This window comes from Chiloscyllium plagiosum, chromosome 24 (assembly GCF_004010195.1).
Source record: "Chiloscyllium plagiosum isolate BGI_BamShark_2017 chromosome 24, ASM401019v2, whole genome shotgun sequence".
NCBI classification, from domain to species: Eukaryota; Metazoa; Chordata; class Chondrichthyes; order Orectolobiformes; family Hemiscylliidae; genus Chiloscyllium; species Chiloscyllium plagiosum.
In genome coordinates this window covers 49,394,081-49,418,043 of record NC_057733.1, presented here as the reverse complement: position 1 = coordinate 49,418,043, position 23,963 = coordinate 49,394,081, and the positions used below count along the sequence as shown (strand labels likewise).

The following is a 23,963-nucleotide window of genomic DNA, read 5'->3' as shown; positions in this document are numbered from 1 at the left end:
ATTTTGGTGTCATCTGCAAACTTACTAAACATACCTATTATGCTCACATCCAAATCATTTATATAAGTGAAGAAAAGTAGGGGACCAAGCCCCGATCCTTGTGGCACTCCACTGGTCACAGGCCTCCAGTCTGAAAAACACTCCACCACCACCCTCTACCTTCTATCTTTGAGAGCCAGTTCTGTCTCCAAATGGTTAGTTCTCTCCATATTCCATGAGATCTAACCTTGCTAACCAGTCTCCCACGGGGAACCTTGTCAAAAAACTTGTCATTTAAAGTAAATTCTGTAAAAATACAGAAATCACACTCAATGTTGTATAGCAACTGGAAAGGAGGCAAAATACACGTCACAAGTCTATTCTGAAATAGATAAAGAAAGAATGGGATGAAGTTTGCTAATAAAGGTAAAGCACCATAATACAGGAATAATATTTTCAAACAAAATAGTGTTAAAATGCTGTTCTGTATTTGTTGAAAGTTGTGTCAATTGTACAGAAAAAAAACTTTTGAGTGAGTGGTGGAAGATGACGTGCAATAGATTTATTAATAACTAAGGCCTTGGGAGATTTCATAATTACTGATGAATGCATTTCAATAATAATTTTAAGCCTTTGCACCAATGAAAGAGTTTGGCATGAGGGCAAGGTAATCATGTATAAATTGTTTTATAACAAGCATTGAATTAATACTGGTATGTACTATTGCTCTATCAATCAGTAACATGGCAAAGATTTGTGCTTGGAGGTTCACCTGTATCAAATTCCCAACCTCAGCCACCATATGGCAACTGGAAGAGTTACAGGAAACAAAACAAGTTGCTCTAGGACATGTAAAACAATTTTGTAGGAATAATGCTGAAAGCTTAAAAACAGATTATCGGTCTGACTTCAAATAGTTTGTGGAGTATGAGCAGATCAAAGTAAATTACAAAGGAAAGAGGAAAAGAATCACCAAGCTTAAACAAAAGAATCGTAATAGGCCTCAAATTGGAGAACAGCACAAATAATTATTTCCACATAACTTCAAGGCAAAATCATTCCGTGAATATACTATTCCCAAAGAAAATACCAACTGCTGCTGAAAAGTTTTATTCCAAGAATTTCTAATATCTATACATATTACTGGCAGCATTTCAAACTGAAAGCCCTGAACTGATACAGCTTGGTGGGACGTCTTTTGTCAGCATTTCAATTCATTTTGTACTTATGAACCAATGTCAATTCATGGAATATACATTTTAAATTTCCCTCCAATGAAGTGAACCCATGTAAAATGATAAAATAATCAATCTCAAGAGGTGCTTTTTTCCTCAGTAGTTCAATGAATATCTGTAGTTTGGGGCTGCTGATCTCATGCAGATTGGCAATAGGAGATCTGCAACTGGTTGAAGTGTTACATATTAAAACAACAAATTTGAAGTGCCATGTTGAAGGAACAGGGGAATGAGACTAATTGGATGACAGAAGACTGGGGCTAATTGGATAACAGGGGGAAATGGTGTAATTGGATAGCTCTTCAATGATAGAATAAATTCCTTCCACCTGGTTCGATGATGGTGATAATAGAAACTAATGAATATGAATATGTGGTCTTCAAACACAATTAGGATGAGGCTCAATGGCAATGACTCCAAAGTTGGTTGCCAACAAACATACACTGGATAGGCTATTAAAGTTTAATTCTAGATAAGTCAGCTGGTGAAAGGTAGAATGGAAGTCTAGTCTTTGTACACTTGCCAATTTTTACTTAAGAACATAAGAACTTAAGAAATAGGAGCAAGAATAGGCCATCTGGCCCCTCAAGCACCAAGTGCTTTTCCAGCACCACTCTAATCTAGACTGATCTTTTTCGTGGACTCAGTTCTACTTACCTGCCCACTCGCTGTCATCCTTAAATACTTTACTGTTCAAAAATCTATATTTGCATTTAAAACATTCAACGGGGTAGCCTCAACTGCTTCAGCAGGCACAGAATTGCACAGAATCACAATGCTTTAAGAGAAGGTCCTCCTCAGCTCAATCCTAAATCTGCTATCCCTTATTTTGAGGCTATATCCTCTAGTTCCATCAGTGGGAACAACCTTCCTACTTCCATCTTATCTATTCCCTTCATAATTTTGTGTTTCTGTAAGATCCTCCCATATTCTTCTAAATTCCAATATGACTAGTCCCAGTCTACTCAATCTCTCCGCATAAGCCAATCCTCAACTCCGGAATCAACCTAGTGAACCTCCTCTGCACACCCTCCAGTGCTAGTATGTCCTTTCTAACGTGAGGAGACCAAAACCGTACACAGTAATCCAGGCATGGCCTCACCAGTACCCTACACAGCTGCAGCAAAACCTCCCTGTTTTTATACACAATAAAAATCTACCTCCTAATCCAATACATAATTTCGATCAGCCGGAATCTATTTTAATGCCTACTATTTGAACATGAGTAAATACTCAATTATGATAAAATTAACAACACCATTCAAACATAAGCAGACGAGGACTGAAAATGGAAGTAGTAAAAAGAATACATACATTTTCTACCATTCCCTAACACTTCCCGTGGTTTGGATATGTGCTGGAAGCTGTTTATAAATAATGTCTCATTCAATCAACATGATTGAAAGTCTCTTACCATTTAAAAATATCTACAACATTTCTGACTGGAGGCAAAAGCTTTGATTACTACAGAGGCAGAACACTTCTAATACATTTTAAATTTCATGAATATTGAACTTTGTTGCTTCCATGAGGTAATAAAGTGATAGATAAAGGTTTTGGGTTGAATTTTTTCTGAACATACAAAAAAATTGCTTTTTAAAAATTAATAAAGCAAAAACTGGAAACTTTAACTGAGATATAGGTGCGGCAATACATTGGAACACTTAACACCCGAACAAATATATTCTTAGAGGCTCTATAATCAGCTGCCTTGACAATGTGTTTTAAGTAGTCTTCATAGCGAACTTTGTTATGAATATAAGATAAAGGGGTAGGAAGGAAAAATGAAGCCAGACGAGTCATCCAAAGGTTGGCCTCACTAGTGAATAGGTCGAGTGGGTGGTCAGGCAGCATCTGAGGAGAAGGAGAATCGACATTTCGGGAATAAGCCCTTCATCAGGCCTGACCTGCTGTCCTTTTCCAGCACCACACTAGCGACTATGATCTCCAGCATCTGCAGTCCTCACTTTCTACTCACCAGTGAATAGCACTGGAAGGGGTCTAACCAGGTTACCAGAGCTTTCAATCTACATGGCTCTTAAAGCTTAGGATGGGAAAAAAAATCCTTCAAATGCAAAAGAAAAACAAACGGCATTAAAACATTGCATGATTCCAATCAGGAATCAAATGGAATACTCTCTTCTGAATAGGTGAAATATTAAATAAAGAATTGAAAAGTCTAAGCAAAAACAATTCAGTTAATCAATATCTTTCATGCTGGATTCCATCCTCACTTCCTCACTGGGATACCACAGCTGCAGTATAACTTCAAGATACCAAAGTACAAAATGCCATGAGAGAGTCTGAGGCAGCGTGCAGTAAAATTACCAATGCATCCTTCAAAAGCAGATCTTTCATAAATTTACCGGGTTAGATTGATAATAGCTTCAAGACCAATGAGCTTCACTAGTGTGAAGGACAAGTAGCATAAATTCATGAGAATCCCATAACCTCCAAATTCTTCTCACAAACTGTCCTGATGGACAAACTTCGATGTTGTCACATTATTAAGAATTTTTGTGGAAACAATCAGCAGCACAAGGACTGCTGTGGTTCAAGGGACAAAACTCATTACCACCTTCACACTGTGGCTATAGATAAATATTGCTGTCTGATGAGCATCACCTAAATTAATCAAAATGGAAAAAAAACTCCCACTAACGGCATTTTTGGTCTTTTATAGTTCACTCTTGACAGAAGCAAATTGGGTGAAGTACTCATAAAATGCACTTGAAAAAGGAAGGTACATTAATAGACTTGTATGTGATAAAGTAAAATATTTCTGCTTCCAAACTCCAAAGTGAAGAAAAATTGGATTATCTTATGCTGATCAGAATCACTGTCAGTAGCCTTGAAAATGTTAGTTTCGTCTCTTAGGGAACAGACACAAACAGCACAGCATTGGAATCTTATCCTGAACTACATCTGGAAGCAATGGCTTCAGTTCAATGTCTCAGCCTGCAGACAATGAGTTCAAGCTTCACTGAAACTTTAGCACATAATGTAAAACGATAAGTGCAAAACTGAAAATGCACGCCGTTAGTGATACTGTTGTTCAGATGATACATTAATTGAAGAATGCATCTAAACTCTCAGATGGACATTTTTTAAAAATCCATCGCAGTTTTTGAAGAGGAAAGGAGTGCTCTATGAGTCCTGATTAATATTTACTGTTTAAATAACATGATCAAAAACAAATTATCTGGTGTTGTATCTCATAGTCCACAATATTTTACAGTGTGTACTGGCTGACGGATTTTTCCAAATTACAACATCAATTACACTAAAAGCACTTTATTGGCAGTGAATAGCTTTGAGATATTCTGAGATTAAGAAATACAACTTTTGCAGATGACTTTTAAAAAAAATGTAAAACTTTATCCTTACAGTAGACAGAGTACAAAATGCCACAAGAGAGTCTGAGGCAATGTGCAGTAAAATTACAATGCATCCTTCCAAAGCAGATCTTTCATAAATTTACTGGGTTAGGTTTTCTGCCCATTGACCATGAATGGATATAAATCTAGCCGACTGAACCAAGCCCTACTAAAGCAGCTGTTCATTCATTTTAGTGCTTCTCAGAGGTTGCGTTTTGCAGTACTAATGCCTATTATCTTGCTTAGAGATTCAGGTTCAATTCGCAGAGTTATACAAGGTATTAGTCATGCTTATATTTTTGGACAGCTGAGCTTTAAGCTTTACTCGCTGCTGCTGATTGAAGTGAAATTTGCTTACATGAACCACTGGAATGGTTATGGAAAGCAGCTTGTCTAGAACTATATTCAATTTGCCACGTTAATGGTTTTAAGACAACAAAATAAAAATTGAATGAGTGCGGATTTAGGGAAGGGGTGATGGTAAAGGGACACAGACCACAAAAAATTTCAAGAAAATGAAGTATGGGTTTGAAAAAAATTTAAAATAGCATTGTAGGAATGTAGGTAAAATACAAAAAAATGAAAGTTACTTCAATTTCCACATCAAAACACACATGAATGCTTTCCTTTGGTCACGAATGAGCATTCACATAGAGGTCATAGATAAAGAGATGTAGGCAGTTTTATGTTCAAATCAAGCATAACCACCTCAGCTATGTTAACTAAGGAAGAAAAGAATAAAAAAATAGATGAGAAACCTTACTGGGAAATGCAGATGTGAAGTAGCATTGATGCATTTCCCAGTAAAAGCTGCAAGATGGTGACAACAATAGCAGCAACTATGAACTCTTCAACAAACCTTTTGAGTTAGCATGAGAAAAGGCCATTCTTAACATTCTGCACGAATATTAAAATACCTAAAGATATTACTATGTAAAGCCAGTCAAAAACCACTTTACTCAAACACCTTAAGCTCAGTTAACTACTGGATTGGGACACACATTTCTAACAGTACAGATGAACTACTAAAACTTCTTAATCTCATCAAAACTCATGGAATCTAAATGTGTCTGATTTATAGGGTTAAGTAGGAGCCACAGGTTTTGATGCTGCAAGAACCAAATTGCTAGCAAAAACACAGGTATAGTAAGAACAGAATTTTTCTCCCCCAATTTGGAATAAATATACATAACATATCATTTTTGACCTTGGGTTTTAAAACAGAGGGAGACGTATTTTGGAAAAGGCCAAAAAGTCATCTGGAGAGTCAACCAAATAAATCTTTTCAAAGCATGCAGTTAACTGCACTAGAGGACTGTACACAAGAGTGACTATTCGTCAAAATTACTTCAGAGGCTTATTTACACACGTAAATTCTTGGACAAATCCTTTGTTCTTGGACTTATATTGACATCAGCATTACATTTTACCGGTGCATAAATCTTGACTTCCAAATCAGCAAGAACATTTAGCAGCTTTCAGATTAGAAATGTAAATATTATTTAAAAAGGTATCTCCACCCAAACGAAAGAATCCTGTCCCTTTGTAAGATCATAGATCTTTAGCACTATAGTCATGCCCATACTTTTAATCTTGTACAATCTGAAGTGACTAAACTCCATCCATAGACTCTTGGGAGGTAAGCTGCTGAAAATATGCTCAGGATGCCTACTCGTTGTCAGGATAGAGGGGATTGGAACACCCAAGCCTCAGCTATGAAAGAGAAGCTTGGCAGTATCTTGGTTTGGAATGCAAGCTGTAACTGAAATCTCAATAAACCCCATCCTCCACCTAATTTTGCATTGCATATATTCAGACAGATTAAACAGAAAAAAAACATTTGTTTACAATAATGACCTTTCGGAACTTGGTACGCAAAATTTTCAGGTTTGTTCAGGTACCCATAAGTTCAGAGCCTGGCAGAAATGAGTCCTGGCCTCATTTCCTTAAAAATAAAATTATATTCCAAATGCAATTCATTAGCTGCAAATATATTAAAGGCACTTCTATAGTGGAAGATCATTCATTCAGTGAGACAATGCTCAAGAGCTATCAGCTCTCAACTACTTAGATAATATGTGTGCAACATACACACACGCTCTTGTTCTGTTTAACAATTTTTACAGCTTTAACTAACTTGCAGTTGGGAAAAGAGAGAAAACTTTCACAATGCGATCAATGGTTCCTGGCAAACAGCCAGACAGGCCATCAACAGCATGTAAGGAGACTCTTAATTGCTGTTGAAAGGGAAAAACTAGCACAGCAACATATGCAACCAAATTATATTGCTGCAAGTCTCACAATCAGCTTATAATGAATCTTTTAACAAGTTAAGACAGGAATGGTATCTACCATGGTTATGACTGTAGCAGGGACCTAACTGAATAGGTTCAAGGTCAAAAATCACACAACACCAGGTTATAGTCCAACAGGTTTATTTGAAAACAAGCTTTCAGAGCTGCTTCTTTTGGTGCTAACACGTGGATGAAGAATGAGGCTCTGGAAGCTGTTTCCAAATAAACCTGTTGAACTAATATCTGTGTTGTGTGATTTTTGATCTTGTCCAACCCAGTCCATCCACATCATGAGTAGGTTTTCTCAGTACATCAGGCGTATAACCTGGGCTCTCCTGGTTTGGTAGATTCAATGGTACACAGCAGACAGGCACCTACAGAGCAACTGGGAACTTCAATGCAAATTCACTACTTAATTTGAGAACGCCAAAAAAAAACAAGATACCCCAAAACTGACATGAGGTCATGCCATGAGTCACGTGCCTGGAATCCAAAACAAGCCAAATTGACAAAGAAAGAGTTAGGCTGTCAAGGGGAAGAAGTGCAAGATGAAACAGGAGCTGAGGTGACAGAAATACAGAGATGATGACCATAATTATTAACCTTGATTCTGCTATCTGTTCATAATTTCTGGTTGTGCAAAATAAGGAGCTTGTCCAAAATGAATACCAAACATAAATATAAATGAAAGCTTGCACGGAGCCTGCTGACATTTGAAAAGATCCTGACAGATCGGACTATAGCCTCAACTTCACTTTTGTGTCTATCTCCAAATGTACAAATTAGGAACAGAAGCAGGCAATTCAGTTAAAAATTCTACTTGCATTTTGACTTCTGATAGAAAGGTCTAACTTGTCAAAATTGAATGCCTCAACTGATATGCATACAGAGATAATCGCATAGTTTCAGTAACAGATACGTGCAAATGGCACAGAGAGTAAAGCAAAGAATAAATTAGACCAATAGCGAGATTTCAACACACATTAAGAATTACTTACTTTGTTGGTCATCTAAATTTACTGTGACACTGTTGCTAACACGAAAAAATTAATGCCATTGCACAAACAATTTTGCTTCAAATATTTGCTGTCACAGTGAATAGAGTTGTGAAGCTGCTTCAATGCAGTATGGCAGCATGTAACCAATAATTTGTTCCACTTATAATCTTCTACATTAATTCAGGTAAGGTAAAGTCTTGCAATGCAATTCAAGAGCAAATAATGATGGAGCTGACAGTATTTTTATTCGAGAGATGCTACATCAAGAATAGACATTGTCAAAACTTCACAGTCTAAACTGTACATCAAACACTCAATGGACCACAAACATAATTTATTTGCAGACTAACAAATCAGAGTTCAAATTTAATACTTAAATGATATCCTGTTCAGAAATATCAGGTAGACTGTCCCAAATGTATGAACATTATGGAAACAAATATGAAGTAATGTGTGCCTTGGTCAAAACATTTCCCCTTTTTTTTGCTCTGAAAGTCCCCTTCATATTTTATTAAGTGTGTAGGATTACACCAAAACGAATGAAATACACATAATGGTAATTAAAATTTAATTCCTTCTTCCACCCCTAAAGTATAACTGAAACCAATCTTTAAAGGATACCAACTTTTATCATGGAGGGTCATCAGATGCTGCATTTCAAATAAACTACAGCTTTGGGAGAGGTTAATTCTGGAGAGATTAGGCACGCCCATGGGGAGGAGAAGGAACGAACTAACGAACAAGAAAAAAAAGTGATTTTGGGCTGCTTGTATTAACTTCACAAACTCATTTAAAGGGCATTAGCAGAGTTCAGAGACAAGATTTCTGCCTAATCTTTTCTTCAATGAGATAAGGTGTGAAACATCAAAGGAAGTTCAAATGGGGAAAGGAAATTGTGAGGCAGACATCTTCAGAACAAAAAGGAGGATCAAAGAAACAGAACTATTATTTCTGATTTTAAAAAGGACACAGGCACAAACAACCCTATCTCTAGTTTGCTTTGACAGAATTTTCATCAAAGAGAGGCTGTTAGGCCCAAATGGTCTATATTGGTATATCTAATCCATGAAAACCACTTCTCACTGCAGTTCATTTCAGTCTCATTATCACACCTATTTTTTTTCCTCTCTCGTACTTATCAAGCTATCCTCTTAAAGGATACATCTACTACTTGCATCAATCCTTATAGTAGAAAGGCAACTTAGTTTTGGATTCCCACATAAATGAAAACATTTCCAGTGACCTTATTGGACTTGATATTTCAGAAGGCCTCTATAAGGTTTTCTACTTGCCTTCATTTTTGTAATGAAAGACATTGTATTGTTCTTGATCATTGTAACATCTCAGAACTGTTAGTCTAAACCTTCTTGTGTTGTTTCTGGATAAAGCATTTTTCAGAGTGAAAACCTGGCTTGATAGTCCCTTACTTTGTATTTTTTTTAATAAATGGAGGTCAGTGACTGAACACTCTCACAAAAGAATAAAATACTTATTGAACAAGAAAAAACTTGATCTTTATAACACTCATTATAGGAGTTGGGAGGGCATGTTGCGGTTGTACAGGACATTGGTTAGGCCACTTTTGGAATATTGTCTGCATTCTGGTCGCCTTCCTGTAGGAAGGATATTGTGAAACTTGAAAGGGTTCAGAAAAGATTTACAAGGATGTTGCCAGGATTCGAGGATTTGAGCTATAAGGAGAGGTTGAACAGTCTGAGGCTGTTTTCCTTGGAGTGTCGGAGGCTGAGGGGTGACCTAACAGAGGTTTATAAAATCATGAGGGGCATGGATAGGATAAATAGACAAAAGTCTTTTCCCTGGGGTGGGGGACTCCAGAACAAGAGAGCATAGGTTTAGTGTGAGAAGAGAAAAATTTAAAAGGGACCTAAGGGGTAATGTTTTCATGCAGAGGGTGGTGCCTGTATGGAGTGAACTGCCAGAGGAAGTGGTGGAGGCTGGTACATTTGGTACAACATTTAAAAGGCATTTGGATGGGTATATGAATAGAAAGGGTTTGGAGGGATATGGACCGGGTGCTGACAAATGGGACTAGACTAGGTTAAGATATCTGGTCGGCATGAACGAGTTGGACTGAAGTGTCTGCTTCCGTGCTGTACATCTATGACTCTGTGGCTAGGGAAAAAAAAATGTTGTAGCAATTACTCATATCAGAAAATGATTCAAATTCACACTATTCCTTTTACCCAAGCAATACCCTTACAAGCACCAAAACTCCAGTGAAGATAATACTGTCGATTAGATTAGGAGTTGACCAAATCAGAATGGATAAACTATGGGTCTTGGACATTTCTTCAACACATTAACCATTTACACAAATCAAAGCCCCAGTCCATTGCAAGCCACTGAGGAAATATTAGGTTAGAATTAGTAAAGATTTCCTTGTCAAAAATAAATCTGCAAATCAAAATACATTTTTTAATAAACTGAGGAAAGGTAGGCGACAGTGCCTGGAAAGCATCCAGGTAGCCGATGTGTGAAAGAGAAGAAATTAAGAATGACCAAGTGATGACACAAAAGAGTCCAAATGAAATCTCTTGGAAATAGGGAATTTCCTGGTTGCAAAATTCTGTGCTTTCATTCTGAGGCTGACACAAATTAAATGTGAGTTTATTCACTTTAAAACTGAAAAGAACTGTAAAAATATCAAAGTTTCTCTGGAGTACTGCTGGAAAACAAATTCTTCTTGATTAAGCAATGTGGCAGCCAAGTCAGTAGCAACGTTCACCATACCTGTGCCTAGGGAACAGCACACATTTATTGAGTGCCCCAAGCTCTTCAAAAGGCACTTTCAGTGAAGTGTAAAAAGCCAAGGCAGAAATACATCTCCACCTAAATTAAGTGTCAATTGTGGAGGAAGTTTTGCCAATCAGCCTTTCAAAATTAATGGATCACTCTGCACAACATTCCATGTGCTCACTACATGATGTCATCGGTACAATACTGATGAACATCATGCAATTCTACTTTCTTTTGAAATTCTCATCTCTCCAGGGATTCTTATGTGTGGGGTTGAGTAGAAAAGAGTCATGTTCTAGCACACAAAAAGGACTAAGTAGGTCAACCAGTTGTATTTTCTCCACCTCCCGCAGCTTTTAAAAAAATGACTAAGTACACCAACACATTGTTTCCATTATTATAAATTCAATATGTACTTCACTTCACCCTACCCACACTATTGGAAGATAGTTTACATGTACCCCATAACCTATTACATGTTTACACAAAGTGGTGTTGAACAAGGAACTGAAGACATTTCTAGCAGTTGCTTTCTAAATATTAAAAGGAATTTTCTAAGAATAGGTCCTACAATTACTTCTGAACATTCAGAGAACCGGCCCACTATTAAAGGCGATTTTTTAAAAAATCACAAATTATGGATGCATTGGAAGGCCAGTCATTACTGCACAGCTCCAGTGCCCCTCAATTGTACTACTGAGGCTTTTGTTATAAATCATTCATTCAGGGATGTGCACTTTCCTCGCCAGCACAGCATTTATAGCCACTCCTAGTTGTCCTTGAGAGACCCACTTGATTCATTGCAGTCCATGTAGTAACTGCTTTTCAGAAGAGTTCTGAGGATTTTGACACATTGACAAAGGAAAAACAGAAATACGAGAGATATATTTCCAAACTAGGATGAGGTGCAAACTTGGAAGGAAATTCGCGGGTGCGCTTGTGCCTGCTTTCTTTGCTCTTCTAGATGGTAAAGTTGGAGGTGTGATGAAGCCCTCAGTTTGAATCTATTTTTTGTAATGAGCAAACTGGCAATAGAAGACTGGTGACATTTACCGAATAGACTGCTGCAGGAGTTGGTAGATTCAATTCAATATTCAGTTTATCCCAGCAAAAGGGGAGGAGCTGTTTGGGAGGTTTTCAATAGGTCACTCAGGACAGATCAGAGGGTCACTGAAAAGTTCCGAGAGGACAGGCAAGGAGACACTTGCAGAAGTAGGCAGAAACTCGGTTAGGGGAGTTCCACATTTGTTAGTCTAGTTCAGGATTGCAACATGGATTTAGAAAATGCTGTTGAGGGAGCACTGTCAAGTTGCTGCAGTGCATCTTGTAGTTGGTACCCATTACAGCTATGGCATATCTGTAGCAGAGACAATATATATGTGTCAGGTAGAGGGGTGCTGGTTATGCAGCTCCTTTGTCCCCTCTTGTGCTGCCAGAGTTGCACTTACTCAGAAAAGTGGAGAGTATTTCATCACAGTACTTATACCTTGGTGGAAAGGGGAGTCAACAGGTAAGTTACTTGCTGCAGAATACTCGACTTTCTCACTTGCTCTTTTCGCCACAGTGCTTTTTTCCCTTATGCTTTCATGGGATGTGGCAAGGATCGCCTTTGTTCCCTATCCCAAATTGTCCTCGATGGGCTTACAAGGCCATTTCAGAGGACAGTTAACAATCAACCAAACTGCTGTCACCCTATCTATTCTTTATGCTCGTCCAGGTTAAGGGCAGATATTCTTTTCTAAAAGGACATTAATGAGCCAAATGGGGTGATACGACAATTTATGTAAGTTAACATAGTCACCTTTGCAGAGTATAGTCTTACATTACACAGATTTAGTAACTGAATGTAAATTCCATTAGCTACCATGGTGGGATTTGAAGTGGAACAGTCGCCTGGGTATCTGAATTACTAACCTAGTAGCACTAGCACTAAATCTCCATCTTTCCCAATAAATTTTTGTCAATGGTAGCCTCTGACGATAGTGACAATGGTGGTTTCAACAATGATAATGTTATCGCACATCAAACAACGATGGCTAGACAGTCTCTTATTGTAGATGGCCACAGTCCAGCACTTGTGCTGTGCAAATGTCATGCCGCTTATCATCCCAAACTGAGGGTGGCATCCAGGTCTTGCAGCATGTTGGCACAGACAGCTTCAGAGTCTTGAATGAAACTGAATACTCTGCAATCATTACCCAGCAGTACCTCTTTTGATTTTACAACAGAGGATAGGTCATTGATGAAACAGTTCAAGGTGACTGGGCCCAGAAGAAACTCCTAGACCCGTGTCTTGACACTAAAATGACAAGTATCTGTACGACAACAGCAGCAGTGTAATTTGCTGGCTCATCACTTTCTCAAGACCAACTCGGGATGGGCAATAAATGTTGACCTAGCCAGTGAAGTCCAAATTCCATGAAGAGTTTTCTGTTAAAATAACCTTTTGTAAGTTTGCCCATTCCTGTGAAACTTGTTGTGCTCTGTCCTCAGAGCGTATTTAGAATCAACAAATACATTGTTATTTCAGGATTGAATACTGGAAGGAAGACTATCTACATGCTTTCTGGCTCATTAAAAAAGTAAATTAGTATTTACTGAGCACACTGTGAACTTGAAACTCTGAGGAATATATTTCTAAACTGGTTGCTTTTACAATCAGTGTGGAATGGTAATTATTAAAATAATTCCAGCTGTTTCTGTATGTTCCAGCTGGGTCTGAGGGCTACCTAATGCTCCAACAAATCTGCCTCTTGCAGAAGAAAGCTCTGTAACAAGGTAATTTGAAACATCAAATCATCTCTTTAATTTGAGATACGAAATGTTGATAAGGCCACATTCTTTAGTGACATGCCCAAAAAGATGAGCAGATACTCAATCATGCTTGCACAACTGAAGTAGATTCAAGCTTCAATTCTGTTTTGTTAAAGTACAGAATGACCAATGACACAGCTGTGATTTATCCCTTTTATATATCACAACAGACAGTTAAATCAATCAAACTAAATTAACATCAAACACAAACCAAACTCTCAAAATAAATCTCAGTCGATCGACACATAGATCTCTCCCTCTTCATTAGAAAAGAAACAGAAATAATTGTACACGCAAGTTGGACAAACCAGACCCTCAGGTGGGTGAAATACAATAATATGGTTGTTCACTAACGTATGAACAAGCTAACTGATCTACATAGCATTAGTTAAATCTTTCATCATACTTCAGGCTGAGCAAAAAAAAAACTCTAAACAATTTCACCAGGGCAAAATAAATCAAATTTCAGATTTCTTCAGTGACTTGGAGGACAGTTTCCTGTGATATTGGCATGTGGAGGTATAATGGCCAAACAAATAACTCCTACTATAAGCTTCGTTAACAATATAATGTTGTGAATGTTTAGTTCATCATTATTAATAATTTAGAGGTACTGTTTAGCTCTAGGAAGATTACTGTTGCGAAAGTAATTAGAATGCTGGGATTTGATGATTTTACCAAAACACCAAACTAAAATGGCAGATGCAGTTTCCCACGTTTGTTTAATAGAAGATACAGAGCAATAATATAATTGGTGGCTTTACCTAGTTGGAGTAATCGGACAGAAGGGACAATTTACTTAAAATTCAAACCGAGGTTTGCTGACTACTTTCATGGATATGGATGGGCTGTGGGAAAACTCTTTTGTTTCAATTTATCTGGGTGTTTCCTAGAAGAGGTTTTTAACTACAGTTTAGAACTTGTTCAGTTTGCAGCTGAGAGAAGTTAGCCAAAATAAACTTCAATTAGATATACCTACACAGCAAGCAGAGCAAAACACTAACTTCATTGTCCACATGAAAGTTGCATAAAGATTAATCTCAGTTTGAACGGTGCGAGGAACAGAAGACTAGATTGTCCAGTTTGAAGTTGGTGACTGAGCCTCTAGGCAGGCCTCAGTGTCTTAGTGCAAATCTAACTAAGCAGCTGAATTTATTTGGTCGTACTGAAGCATCTATAGGGATAGCAAATGAAAGATTTTTCTCAGAATAACTAGAATTGAGGAAACTTGTACATGACAGGTACCCAGCCAACGTTGTCTATCTTATTCGTTGCAGGCAAGGATGCCCAGAGGCATGCTACATTGGGGAAACCGAGCAAAGGCTACGACAACGGATGAATGGGCACCGCACAACAATCAACAGACAGGAGGGTTCCCTCCCAGTTGGGGAACACTTCAGTGGTCCAGGACATTCAGCCTCGGACCTTCGGGTGACCATCCTCCAAAGGTGGACTTGGGACAGGCAGCAGAGGAAAGTGGCCGAACAGAGGCTGATAACTAAGTTCGGTACCCATAGGGAGGGCCTCAACCAGGACCTTGGGTTCATGTCACATTACAGGTCACCACCATTGCACTATATACACACACACATCCTTGAGTACTTCCAGGTGTCCGTCACGTTCCTCCTCATCTGAGCAGATCCGGTGTATGCATAGGGCTTGTCCATAGGGAATTCTCTGTCTATGACCACTTCTAAACATCAGGTCATAGACAGAGAAGACAGGGGGCTAACACCTTCAACATATTGTCTAGCTGTCACTATTGTTAACAGCTAACCCGAGAATGCAACTTTTAAAAAAAGGGTTTTGTGATTTACACATGAAAGAAGTGAAACTATCACTGTATTCTAACAGATGAAAGGCTTAACAGACAATCAATTCTTCAATGTATAATTTCAGTTACATCACATTGCAAATTTTTGCTATAAATTCTGTGTTACGATTGAGCCCTCCACAATCACCTGATGAAGGAGCGTCGCTCCGAAAGCTAGTGTGCTTCCAATTAAATCTGTTGGACTATAACCTGGTGTTGTGTGATTTTTAACTTTGTACACCCCAGTCCAATACCGGCATCTCCGAATTAGAATTGAGGAAAATACTCCGTGACTTTTATGGTCTGTGCACAAGAAAATAACCTTAAGATTGATGTCTTATAACAGAATACAAGGAGGAAACTAGAGTACATAATGTACATAGTCAGAAGCCATATTGTTACATTAATCATGCTTACTTTGTTCAAATCCTTTTATACAATGAAGTATGTGCATATTTAAAAAAAAACAATCTTGAAACGCAGATTGACTGCTAAGATGATATATTTGGATTTCTCTTTAAATATTAATGTCTCCTAGGATTGTAACAATCCCAAAATTTCTCATTGATGAATTACTCGATTTGTTTAAATTCAATTTCCAAATGGTCAAGCTGTTTTTTTACTTGAAAGAAATGTTTTAGCCAATACAATTTTCAAATAATATATAATAGGAAAAGGCTTACCATTACAGGATTGTTATAATCCCAGCTGATGTTACTACTAGATAAATCAGACCTTAAAGAAATCTGGCTTGATAGTGTTATGAAGATGTGGGCGTTCTGTACCTTTAAGAGAGTTAAAAGCAACAGAACTACCTGACAGAACCGAGTGTTCTGAAAAGAAATATAATGTAACATTTGGCCAAACAACTCGATTAGCTGGCTGCCTGGAAATGACAAAACAGATTCAAATTAGGCCAATCAGTTTAAACTATACCCCCAAAAATACCAAACTCCAATCCAGTTTGAATTTAGAATAATGACAATCTTAAAAGCCAATGACAGAATCAGATGCTTTTGGGGTATAAGACCAGGGAAAACTGAACAGTGGAGAAGAACTGCCAAGCCCCAGCATGTAAAAAGACTGCCCAAAAAATAGCTCTCTTAAAAGGTACCTTTACCGATCAGTAATCGGTGAAGCAGAAATCCCGAATAAGAAAAGAAGACCAGAATTCAGAGAAAACGAAAGCTGCCTGGTTTTGAGATAAGAAGTTTTGTTTTGTAAATTGTAATCTGGAGTTTTATCGGACTAGTATTACTTAAGGGAAGGTAACAGATCGGTTAGAGTAAGGAATTGTAAATGGCTGTTTGCTAATTATTCTCTGTTATACTTTAAGAATTAAAGTTGTTAATTTTTACGTTAACTAATTCTTGGCCTATTGAATTTTCACAGATTACTGCATGGGATAAATCTTTTCTGTGTTGCTGGTATTAAATAAAGGAGAGTGTATCTCATGTTGCAACAACAGTTTTTAAAAAAATTTAACATGGTGGTCATTCACTGAAATGTAGGTGTCCAAAGCTGCAGATTTTCTTTAACAATAAAGTTTATTACACAAAAGGAAAAGCTAAAACAAGTCAAGCTAAATATAAAACACAGTTTGGACAATCTTAGAACCAACAGTAACACAAAATCTCATCTGTTTCCCAACTCTATCATTTCATTACATTTCAAATCCAGAGAAATTACTCTTTGTCATCATAGTGAAAAGCTCTCAGACCTCCAAAAATCTGCAAATTTCTAACCATACCTGTGAGCCTGGAAGTTTCACAAGCTAAACCAAGGTACCTGGCTTTCTTTGAACTGTCCAATACTCCTTTCTATGAGAGAAACTCTTTTTGCTTACAACCCCAGTCAGGCCTCCTCCAAAAACTGCCCTCAGAACGAAGATTGAAATCTCTAGGTTTTCCAAGCTAAAATAAATTATTGATCATTCTAAACCAAAAGCAAATTTATCTTACAATGTTTACTCCCTGTGTCATAAACTCCACACCATCTTCAATTAACACTCCAAGGGGTTTACAGTCACCTACTCTCTGACAGATTAAGTTACTGTTCCATAAAAGACACTTGGCCCTTTTTTATAAAAACCTTCACAAAAGTAACCAACACCAAGTGTCACTGGTTGAAATCCAAATTCTAAAAATGATGATCGCTCAGTTTAGAATTAGACTTAGGTTTTATTGCCATGTGCACTCAACTACAGGAATACATGAGTACAGTGAAAAGTTTACAATGTCGCCATTCCCAGCACCATCTTAGGTACCAAATCTTAGTACAATGTAGAAAAATAAAGAAATACATTAACATTTCACTGTCACAATTTTTCTTAGGATAAAGTAGAAAAATAAACAAAGAAAGATTAAAGTTCAGCATTACAGTTCTTCTTTAGCCATGGGCCTGCAGATGCTCCACGCTGGGCTTTCCCCATGAGGGCTCAGCTCGTTCTTTTGCCTGTGCTGCTCTCTTGGCGCTGATTGCCAGAGTGCTGCCTGGCTGGGCTCACCAGCCACCTCATTGCCAACCACTCCAAACCTCAATGATGCCGCAATGCTGCTGACCACTAGAGTTCTGCCAAGCTCATTAGATGCCTAGTCACTGAGTGCCAAAGTTGGCCCGATAGCTGGTTTGCAATTCACAGCGATAACAACACGTGTTCAATTCACATACCAGCTGAAATTACCATAAACATGAACGCCTCCTTAACCTCGACTCTAGCTTGAGATGTCGTGACGCTCAGATTAAAACACCACCAGTCGTCACTCTCTAATGCAAGAGTCGTCCGATGGTTTGGTGGGATGGTAAATATGTATTACACACCTTTCATTGAAGGGTTTCTTGGTCATGAGTAAAGTACCATATTCAACTTCAGTGGGCTATAATCATAAAACTCAGTGAAAAGGTTAACGTATGGTTCACTTTCTTTCACATAATTTTCAAATCAGCCAGCACCCAAAACACAAATTTCTCCATTGCCAATCGATATTATAATAAATGCTGCTATCTATCATCTTACATTTCCTTAGTAAAACAAGAGAGCTGCTGAAGTCAGATCTACTTTGAGATTTGAAATTAGATGGACTTTTGAAGTACAATTTTGGAAATAATAATGATAAATGCTAGAAGGTGCTTATGTATGAGCAGTACTGAAAGATTAAAGTTGATTTATGGGTTATCTTCTATGTAAAATCAAACAAATCCAAAGACTTATCACAGATATATATGTGTGTGTGTATATTATATATAAAATACAAATACATATATATATATATATATCTCACACACATCATACTGAGCATTGTTGACTTATAAACTGAGACATGTCAATCTTCAGTTAACAAGCAAATCAACAGTTCTCTCTCACCAAACAAAGCTCAATCACTGTGTGTAACATGACTGAACTCTCCTGCAGGAAATGAATACTCCCAGACGAAACTTCCAGATGCTGGAAGAGATCGTGCATGGATGCATACTTGGTTATGTTCGAGAAAGAGGAGGAGATCGTGCTGGTCAAGCAGTTGCCAAGAAGCCGTTTTGGTGGACATCCCCTCAATGATGTTGTCACTTTGAATCAAGGCTGAAAAAGTAGCTTAATGCAAATTACCTGGACCGCAATTAATAACAGTCATTAATTGTCACCGGTCTACTGAATTTCCCACAATGCAAATTGGTGCATCCCATTTGAAAGGTCTGCATCAAAGAAATCTCTCAGATAAACAAAAAAAATGTATTTAGAGGCTGTAATGAGTGAAGATTTACCAGTGAGTACTCATTAATTTTCTGATTAACAACTTGAAGAAAATGGTTTTACTTTACCTGCATCTCCCAACTGAGCATAGAGCTATAGGGTCTCCAACCACAGCAACCAGGGACTGTGCCCGAGTGATGGCAGTATTAAGTAGCTTGTAATTAGAAAGAAACCCATAGTCCAGGTCCTCGGTGGAGTCCTCTACCAACTGTTCCTTTCGCTTGATGGGGGTTTGCTTATGTTTGCATGTATGTCTTGTCCTTACTGTACTGAGAAATAAGACTCTAAACTGCTTGCCTGAAAAATTAAAAAGAAACAAGGATTCATGTGATTTTTTGAAGTCAAGCTAACTTAAAAGCAACGATTATCTGGAAAAAAACGATCACAGCTACTACAAAGATATTGCACATGATTCACGATGGCCGCTATTAACTCAATGAAGCCATGTTGTCCTTTTATGCCCACACTACTTGAGCCATTTTGATTTAATGGCACCTTTATTACAGGTAAATTTATGACTGATATGTATAGCTTCAAAGTTGCAATTTAAGTCTTCAATTTTAAGGATGGGATTTGATTTTACAAAAAACAATCAGCACTCTCTTCAAAGGCAGAACATTTCGGTTTACATCCTTCTCTTCTGGCTTACTCTTTGGTTTAGAGTGGGCAGCTTGCAGTGTTAAGGGACTGCTGAATTGTTGATGGCGCTGTCTTTTCATTGATACATTGAAGTGAGGTCGCACTTGGTTTCTGCGGTAGATACAAAAATTCCATACCATTCTTTAAATTATTCTTCAGTGCCTTAACTTATGGCTATTAGTCATAGAGATGTACAGCATGGAAACAGACCCTTCGGTACAACCCGTCCATGTCGACCAGATATCCTAAACCAATCTAGTCCAACCAGCCTGCACCTGGCCCATATCCCTCCAAACCTTTCTAATTCATATACCCATCCAAATGCCTATTAAATGTTGCAATTGTACCAGCCTCCACCACATCCTCTGTCAGCTCATTCCATACACGTACCACCCTCTGCGTGAAAAGGTTGCCCTTTAGGTCTCTTTTATATCTTTCCCCTCTCACCCTAAACCTATGCCCTCTAGTTCTGGACTCCCCAATCCCAGGGAAAAGACTTTGTCGATGTATCCTATCCATGCCCCTTATAATTTTGTAAACCTCTATCAGGTCACCCCTCAGCCTCCGACACTCCAGGGAAAACAGCCCAAGACTGTTCAGCCTCTCCCTGAAGCTCAGATCCTCCAACCCTGGCAACATCCTTGTAAATCTTTTCTGAACCCTTTCAACATCTCTCCGAGAGGAAGGAGACCAGAATTACACGTAATATTCCAACAGTGGCCTAACCAATGTCCTGTACAGCCGCAACATGACCTCCCAATTCCTGTACTCAATACTCTGAGCAATAAAGTAAAGCATACCAAGCGCCTTCTTCACTATCCTATCCACCTGCGACTCCACTTTAAAGGAGCTATGAACCTGCACTCCAAGGTCTCTTTGTTCAGCAACACTCCCCAGGACCTTACCATTAAGTGTATAAGTCCTGCAAAGATTTGCTTTCCCAAAATGCAGCACCTCGCATTTATCTGAATTAAACTCCATCTGCCACTTCTCAGCCCATTGGCCCATCTGGTCAAGATCCTGTTGTAATCTAAGGTAACCCTCTTCGCTGTCCACTACACCTCCAATTTTGGTGTCATCTGCAAACTTGATAACTCTACCTCTTTTGCTTGCATCCAAATCATTTATATAAATGACAAAAAGTAGAGGGCCCAACACCGGTCCTTATGGCATTCCACTGGTCACAGGCCTCCAGTCTGAAAAACAACCCTCCGCCACCACCCTCTGTCTTCTACCTTTGAGCCAGTTCTCCCTTTATTCCATGAAATCTAACCTTGCTAATCAGTCTCCCATGGGAAACCTTGTCGAACGCTTTACTGAAGTCCATATAGATCACATCTACTGCTCTGCCCTCATCAATCTTCTTTGTTACTTCGTCAAAAAACTCAATCAATCATGGCACAAAGCCATGTTGACTATCTCGAATCAGTCCTTGCCTTTCTCAATACACATACCTCCTGTCCCTCAGGATTCCCTCCAACACCTTGCCCACCACCAAGGTCAGGCTCACTGGTCTATAGTTCCCTGGCTTGTCCTTACTGCCCTTCTTAAACAGTGGCACCACGTTTGCCAACCTCCAGTCTTCCGACACCTCGCCTGTGACTACCGATGATACAAATATCTCCGCAAGAGGCCCAGCAATCACTTCTCTAGCTTCCCACAGAGTTCTCGGGTACACCTGATCAGGTCCTGGGGATTTATCCACTTTTAACCGTTTCAAGACATCCAGCACTTCCTCCTCTGCAATCTGGACATTTTGCAAGATGTCACCATCTATTTCCCGACAGTCTATATCTTCCATATCCTTTTCCACCGTAAATACTGATGCAATCCTCAATAGCATCACTGAAACAAATTATCAGATCATCTCATTGCTGCGCATGGGACCATCCAAATGCAAACTGGCTGCTGCATTTCTTTCCGTTACAGTAATGCTACATAGGATGTACCAAAGCATTGAAAACCAAAGGTCATGAAGATGGCTTTTTAAATTGCAAGCCTTTTACTCTTTCAAATCACAGCTATAAAGAATATAACAATGCAAAGATAATTAATATCCATTGCGGAGTAGGATGATTTTCAGACTTAGGCCAAAAGAGTAAATGCAAACTCCCTACAGATGTAGTTGTACCTGTATGGATCCAATACTCACTGATGTTAATGATTGAGCTGAAATATTTATTTTTTCCACAATACCCATTGACTCACAGACATGTTGGGTTTCATTGTGTTGATTTTCATTTTAGAAAAAAGGCGACTAAAATCTATTTAGATTTTAAAAGATTATAGAGTCATAGAGATGGACAGCATAGAAACAGACCCTTCGGTGCAACTCGCCCATTCTGACCAGATATCCCAACCCAATCTCGTCCCACCTGCCAGCACCCGGCCCAAATCCCTCCAAACCCTTCCTATTCATATATCCATCCAGATGCATTTCAAATGTTGCAAATGTACTAGCCTCTACCACTTCCTCTGGTAGCTCATTCCATCCATGTACCACCCTTTGCATGAAAAGGTTGCCTCTTAGGTCTCTTTTATATCTTTCCCTTCTCACCCTAAACCTACGCCCTTTAGTTCTGGACTCCCCCAGCCCAGGGAAAAGACTTTGTCTATTTATCCTATCCATGCCCCTCATGATTTTATAAAATAAAACTTGATAAGATTTTATAAAATTATTTGTTTTGTATAGAAAAATCAACAGATTTATCCTGTCACTGCCATTTTGCTGGGAGGAAGATTGATGAAATTATTTAGACAACAACAGATTAAGACAGCTAACAGAATTTCACTTAGCAAAAGCTCTCACTCCAACCAGTTGTCAGGAGGGGATGGAGATAAGCAGTGATCTTCCTCAAAACCTGCAGGTACACTGACTGCATCAACAAGGTTCAGTCATTAGGTAAAATTCCCAAGTTCCATCCTTGCCCTTCTGATTAACTTCAACCCGCAAAGTCACATGCCGCTTGTGACAATGAAACTCAAGAAGAAACTAATTTATGCACTCCCCCTGCAAGAACCATGAAAGCAAGTTGTATAATTTCACAGAAATACATCAAACCACATGGGCCTAGCTTCAATAATGAAGCTTTCAAAATATTTTGTACTTTCTGACCTTTGTTAAAGTAGGATAAAACATTGCTCTCTTTATTCTTTGTACACTACTACAATATAAAAAGACAGTTTACTTCTGTTGGATAAGGGGGGTGATCCAAGATGGAGGACGGGAAAAATTTCTGGCTGTAACAGCTGCTCCTTTTTTTGATGTATTTTAGGTGTTGGAGATGATTTCCTCAAATTCCAGGAGCAGCAATTACTGTTCTATATGCTGTTGCATTGTTTTGGAACTTTGGGGAAAAAAGTCAAAACAACAGCAGTTTTAAAAGGGAGAAGAGCAGACAAAGGAAGCACATGGTGAGGTCATTGCAGGAGAGAGAGAGAGAGAGAGAGAGAGAACCTGCACAGTTACTGCCTTTGCTATTTTAAATTCATGTATCGCTGGACATCGGAGTGCGTCTGGGAAAATTAACAAACAATGAAATTCACAACTAATCTTGGAGGGACCTGTTTGGGCAAAGTTCACAACACAGAATCAGATAAGTTAATCATTGTTTTAAGCCTGTCCAATAGAAAGGCTGCAGTAGTGAGTAGAGTGGTTTCTTTATTGATTATGTGTTTTTGTAGAAAAATCTCTTGATTAATCTTAAAATATAAGCCATAACTATTAATTTAACCTGGGGCAGTGTTTTGTAGAGAAATAAGATGGTGTTATTTTCTGGGTCTGTCGATTGTGAAGGAGCAAAAATGGTCTTTAGTACAGTGATATGTACTTCTTGTCAGATGTGGGAGTTTAAAGAGAGTTTAAGGATTACTGCGGACTATATCTGCCATAAATGCTGCTAGATGTGAATCTTATCAGATCAAATGGATCGGTTGGAGAAACAGTTAGAAGCGATGAGGAATTTGCAACAGTAACAGTATGTGATGGATGGCAGTTATAGGAAGGGGGGAAAGTCTCAGATACCTTTCCTGGAGTTAACCCATCTATATGACTGTAAGAGAGGTAGGTACCTCGGGCAGGAGTCTTTTGTGGATGTACCCATTTGAAACAGGAATGCTGTTTTGGAAAATGTAGGGAGTGATGGATTCTCAGGGGAACGTAGCACAAACAGCCAAGTTTCTAGTATTGAGACTGGCTCTAATGCAACGAGGGGTATGTCGGCTTCCAAGAGATCAATTGTGTTAGGGGATTCTGTAGTCAGAGGTACAGACAGATGTTCCTGTGGCCAGCAGAGAAAAAGCAGAATGG

At 38.6% G+C, this 23,963-nt stretch overlaps 1 protein-coding gene across 6 annotated transcripts in view; it reads right to left on the bottom strand.

Annotated features, from left to right (window-relative positions):
• Positions 1-23,963, bottom strand: part of helz (helicase with zinc finger) — a 273,673-nt gene that overhangs the window by 95,121 nt on the left and 154,589 nt on the right. For all 6 annotated transcript variants that reach the window (XM_043715064.1, XM_043715069.1, XM_043715066.1 and 3 more), the window contains one exon: positions 19,084-19,312. In XM_043715064.1, coding sequence (XP_043570999.1) covers positions 19,084-19,312 — 229 coding nt within the window. The remainder of the gene's footprint in view (positions 1-19,083; positions 19,313-23,963) is intronic.